We start from the raw sequence: 5,932 nt of genomic DNA, 5'->3' as shown, positions 1-5,932 counted from the left end.
GACATTTTTCTGTACCCTTCCCCAGATCTGTGCCTCGATACCATCCTGTCTTAGAGGTATACAGACAATTCCTTGGACTTCATGGCTTGGTTTGTGCTCTGACGTGCACTGAGAAGGCCCCCCAGTTCTATAGACAGGTGTGCGCCTTTCCAAATCATGTACAATCAACTGAATTTAACATAAGTGGACTCCAATTAAGTTGTACAAACATCTCAAGGATTATCAGTGGAAACAGGATGCACCTGAGCTCAATTTTGTGTCATGGCAAAGGCTGTGAATACTTACGTGATTTTTATTTCATCAATCAATATATCGGTCAGGTACGTTGGCCTTGAAGTGCAAATCACAACAGCAAATAGAAAAATGCAACAGCAAATATGAAAACACTCTAACAAATCAAAAAGCACAACGGCAAATAGGAAAATAAAACGCCAAATAGGAAAACAGAACAGCAAATAGGAAAACATAACAACAAATCATAAAGCACAACAACATTAACTTCTGATGGAAAAGGTAGGCCATCTAGCAGAGGACGGACCCTCCTGATTGGACAGACGAGAGTCCCTCAAAGATACTTCACTCCGTACCCCTGGTATAAAATAATGTTTTAAAGCTTAATATTATGAGCAGTATCAATAGGCTTTTGAAACATTTATCATGTTATAACAGTCTGCTGGTTTCTATTAGTGTAGCATCCACACAAAAAATGAAAACCTTCATTGATAAAAATCTGGATTTTGTCCGGACAGTCCGGTTTTCCAGCCCTTTGTCCGGACCACTGTTGCGTGTCCTCCTTTTTGCCCTTTTGTCTTCCTTTTTTATCCTTCCTGCCCATCGTCGCAATTTACCACTCACGTGGGCTTTAGTGCCAAAAAGAAAGACCTTCAAACCTACGTGGAGTTCAAAACTCTTTGCCATGAAGAGAAGCACAAATCAATTTCATGCCTTCTGTAAGCTCTATCACATTGATATAGATGTGAGTAGTAGGGAGAAAGGGGATTTAGAGTGGCATGCCGCTACAGAACGGCACAAGGATAATGCTAGTTCTGCTGGACACTCTTCCTTAATATCATTTTTTATCCGAACACAACAACAGCGGAAGATAAAACAACCACTGCTGAGCTGACTTATTATTGCTGAGCTGAATTATTTAATGCTGTAAAACATCACTGCATTTTAGACTGTAGACTTACTAAAATGACAAATGTTATTGTCTTAATTGCATGGCCCCCATATCCCCCTCGGTCAGCAACTTTTTGGGATTGTCCTCCTTTTTGACCCTTTGTCCTCCTGTTCAGGGTCATGCTTCTGGTCACCCTATTCACTGTCTTGCACGTCTACACCAGTGCCAAACAGAAAAGTGTAGACAGAAGGCAAATTAATAAATTAAAACTCCATTAGCAATAGGCTACATTCATTAGTAACTAATTAGCACCACCAAATTAGCAAACACATCAAATACACTCATTACAATGGGGTGGAATTTTCTAATTAAAAGTCTGGTCAGAATAATTTGTTATTTATTTATTTTGTTGTCTTATTGTCCTGGTTTTTTCTTGTAGCAAGGAGGAGCAGTTTAAAAATAGTACCTAAATCAGGTCTGTAATAGGGCTCTCTAAAAATGACATGATCTGAGCACTCTTTTAAACAGTAGTTCCAGACAGCTATGTAATCAGTTCAATAGTTCATGTCTATCGAAAGGGGAACTCCACAATATGTAAGGAAGCAAAAATGAAATGGGTTGCAGAACTTAATACAGATGTCCAATATTAAAAACATAGCTTAAGACAATAAAAAAGAACTTGTAGAGTCCCTAGAGCGTGGGCAAAACAACCAGGGTCTATCAGATTTGTTAGACGTTTCGTCAGCAAGTGGAACTTAAGCAACTTGTCTTAGGCCAAAAGGTTATTCTAGCTTTACAGAAGTTAAAACCTAAACAATAACTGTTCTAGGCCAAAGAATATTATAGACATCTTAAAGTAATTTTATATTACAACAATTAAACTACACCTGTGCCATGTGTTGGGAAATAACCAAATGCAAGCAATATAACAAATGGAATGAATAATAATAATACTTTATTTATTTGGTACATTTCATACAAGAATTGCAGCTCAAGGTGCTTTACATAAAATCAATAAAAACAATAATATAAGTAATAAAAGTATTAAAACCCTTCTGAACACAGGCCACTGTCTTTGCGGTATCTCGAGCCACAGTCTTTGTGGTTTCCCAATATAAATAAAAAGTAACTCTACAAAACACAAGCCGCAGTCTTTGCGGGAATCCCAAAAATCTATAAAACAATAATACAACTAATAAAACCCTTCTGAGATAAAATTGTTTAAATGCTTTGTTAAAAAGATAGGTTCCAAGCTGTTTTTTGAAAATGTCTAGTGTGTTTGCTTCCCTAATATTTATGGGTAATGTGTTCCATAGTTTTGGGGCATAATTGACAAAGGCCGCATCACTAATCTTCTTATGAATGCTTCTGGTGACCTCTAATAGGCCTGCAAGTGATGATCGCAATGTTCTCTTCTTTACAAGAATGAAACACACTGTGCCATGGTCACCTAAATTATTCCAGGTTGTGGTTCAGTGAAAGAACGGTTTCTTCTAAATATGTATGCTCACTGTTTATTTACATATTGTTGTATATTTCTTAATTAAAACTAGTTACTAGTTACACATGTAGTTTGCCTGAAGCCTCGGCATTCAATTATTATAAAATGCCAGATTGGGGCTTCAACCCATCCACTAATGCTATTCTTACAGACACAAAAAAAGTAGTTTTAAGCTAACATTAGATTTGAATTGGATACAATATCAATTCATTTTAAGGTCAATTTTACAGAGCGCACACAAAAAAAGTATAATTTATTGTATAATAATAAAAAGTAGAAAAATGTGTTGCTTTAACGGTTATGTCAGAAGACTCTGATTGAAGGCTTCTTAACCACTGACTGTACATCAATCTTGTTAGCCATTGTGACACAGCCGTTTGCCTTATAGTGCTCGAGGAGTTGTCTCCAAGCTCCACTGCAGTTTAACAACTCTTGGTTACCTTTGAGAAAAGATGCAATGGTTGGTCAGTAAACATTGATATGCTTAAGAAATACTTCCTTCAGCCATGAAATTGTGTCTTTCCTTTCCCCATTCCTGGCAACAAAAACTGAAAATCTAAGTAACAGATTGTGCAGAAGTACTTATTTTACTGAATCTCTCACCAATGATACACAGTCCTTCTTTGGCCCTGGTGATGGCTACATTGATTTGGTTGGGATCTCCAACAAAGCCAATATGTTTGGACAGCCATGCCCTATCAGGCTCTTTCTCAATCTCCTCACTGGCCAGTGAGCGCACAGTTGATAGAATGATGTAGCGCCATTCACTTCCTGGGAGAAAAATAAATGTTTATTTTTGCAAATCCTTTCAGTGTGTCAACTTGCATGAGAATAGCAAGGACAACCCACCACAGTCATGACAGAGAAGTAATGAAGATTCAGTGGATGAGTCACCTTGGCTTTTTGTGATGGTAGTGACAGTGACTTCACCCATCTTTTTTTCACTGAGGTCTTTTCTAATTTCAGACACCTGGGCATTGTAGGGAGATAGAATTGCTATACTTTGTTGATCAATCTTGCCTTTTTCAACCAGTTGTTGAGCAATGTTAACCTGTTAACAAAAAGTACCAAATGTATTGTTAATCCTACTTACTATTAGAATGTTTTGACAAGACTTTGGCAATAGCAAGTAAATTGAAAATAAACTTTTTGAGAAGGACTTCTTACCGCAAGATCTCTTTCTTCTCTATTTGCTTTTGAATTTTCATTTCCCTTCGCTGTGCTCACAACCAAACTAATCTCTTCACCTCTAATGTCACCAAAAACAATTGGGGTTGGCTTGAGGTTAGCACAAAGAACACTGTCTCGACAATCCACTTTTGTTTGTAAAAGTCCATCATAATAGGCCTTTGATGGAAACTTGCAGATATCTTCATGCTACAAATTTGATACAAAGTAGACTTAGTAATTACACTCAAAATTGTTGAACACAACTAGTTTTTTTTATGCAATACGACTTAATTTCGTTGTCTCTTACCATCCGATACTGGGTATTTAGCATTACAGTCCGTTTCTTAAAGACCTTAATATAGCGTTCAAACAGGGATATTGACATCCCCATCTTCTTCACACGTTCATGATGAACAATGGGTCGGAGCTGTTTGTGGTCACCAAGCAGCACAATCTTAACGGGAAGGTTGAAGAAATGTGTAAGTCTCTGTCTCAATAGAAAGTTTACTGTGACTTACAGTCCTCGATATGAAGACGAAGTAGTATGGTTGCTGAGAAACATTCAATAGCTGTTTTAGTCATTCCTCAACCTTCTATAACAGTGCAAGAACCATGCAGCTATTCAAGCATTAGAGCTTCTAGTTATTTTAAATTGAAAACTATTACGTAATTCAGTTATTTTTATTTTTTCTATTTTAGGTATTGTAAGTGCATACAAAATCACACTAAGGCTCACAAGTGATCATGCCACATACTTAAGTGCTGCAATGTTGTGATCAGAGCACTGTCCAGATCACAGGTGCTGCTGGACTGAAAGCCATTTTAGGTCTTGACAATAATAAAGATGTAACATTTAACATTACTATGTAATACAAAAGTAGAAATGTACTGAACAGCATGGTAAAAAACAAAAATATAAATGATCACAGACCTTTTCTGGTTGGTTGCAGACTAGAGGGATGAGAGCCTGGGGTTCAGTGGCCATAGCACATTCATCAATAAGGATGTAACGTGCACTGACTTTTCTCGTCAGTGTAGGGGAGGACGCTGCAGTGCAGGTGCAAAGTATGACATCATGCCTCTGCAGCTCATACTCTCGAGCTTTTCTGAGAAGCTTCTTGTAGCTGGATGGGAACAAAATAGAAAGACATGCAGCACATCATGTGCATCAGTGGGTTAAAGGTTGAAAATAACCTGTAACAAGGCATGTTATCCCGTGACAGAACGTGAACGTACACTTCAATCTCTTGATCCGTCAAGAGGTTTTCTTTTGATTCATTGGCAAGGGAAATTCTGCAGTCAAACTCTTTTATTTCCTTGGCGTGAGGATTTTCATCTTCACGGATCCGATGATGCAAGGTAATCTTCCTAAATTGGAATACACGTCACAATAATATATTACGTCCTTTTTTTCAGTCAAGGACACTATAATTATCTAAGTGGTTTACGATTGTGTGTAATGGAAATATCTTTACGCACTAAAATAGCACGAGCTGCAAAACTATCAAAACAATTGTTATAACAATATACTGGTACCTGAGTTCTGGTTTGGACCGCTCTTGGCGAAGGGACCTGCGGGAGAGCTGTAGAGTGCTCCCAGGGTAAGGATATTCCTGCATCTCCATTTGTTGGCTGTATACCCTCAGGGGCTTCAGTTGGTCTCCAAATGTAAGCAAGTACTCTGCAGAAGTAAAAAAAAAAAAAACATTTGCAGAAATAATTTCAAATTTGTTTGTGTTTTGCAAACATCTTGGATTGTATCAAATGAGGCAAAGTTAGGTTTGTAGGTTATCACAGCAATAGCTTGACATGCATTTTTCCATGATAATGTTAACTTGCCGGAGACAACATCAACAGACTTGTTGGATGGACCGCAGTACAGAATAACCTCTCTCTTGTCCTTTTGATCATGACGAGGCCGTGATACATTGCTGAGCAGCCTAAGGAGCCAGTATACAATATACACTCCCACAACTGTCTTCCCAGTTCCTAGGACACAAATGCAGAGTACAAAACAAGTCAGAGAAAGGCTTTTAGCACATATTATACAGGATATTATAAATACAATTTACCTGGTGGCCCCTGTATGAGTGTGAAGTTCTTATTGACAGCTTTTTCCACTGCCTGACATTGACTGT

The 5,932-nt window shown here is 37.9% G+C and overlaps 1 protein-coding gene across 1 annotated transcript; it reads right to left on the bottom strand.

Annotated features, from left to right (window-relative positions):
* Positions 1-2,245: 2,245 nt before the first annotated feature.
* Positions 2,246-5,493, bottom strand: helz2c (helicase with zinc finger 2c). Its single transcript, XM_047025838.1, has 8 exons — positions 5,331-5,493; positions 5,031-5,162; positions 4,726-4,918; positions 4,102-4,248; positions 3,792-4,001; positions 3,519-3,675; positions 3,228-3,395; positions 2,246-3,064 (listed from the first exon to the last, which is right to left on the bottom strand). Exons 1-8 carry the CDS (start codon positions 5,417-5,419, stop codon positions 2,928-2,930), a joined length of 1,233 nt encoding a protein of 410 aa, XP_046881794.1. The 5' UTR covers positions 5,420-5,493; the 3' UTR covers positions 2,246-2,927.
* Positions 5,494-5,932: the final 439 nt, after the last annotated feature.

Source organism: Hypomesus transpacificus, chromosome 9 (assembly GCF_021917145.1).
Source record: "Hypomesus transpacificus isolate Combined female chromosome 9, fHypTra1, whole genome shotgun sequence".
Classification (NCBI taxonomy): domain Eukaryota; kingdom Metazoa; phylum Chordata; class Actinopteri; order Osmeriformes; family Osmeridae; genus Hypomesus; species Hypomesus transpacificus.
Note: the sequence above shows the minus strand (reverse complement) of the source record. Positions and strands in the feature narration are given on the sequence as shown.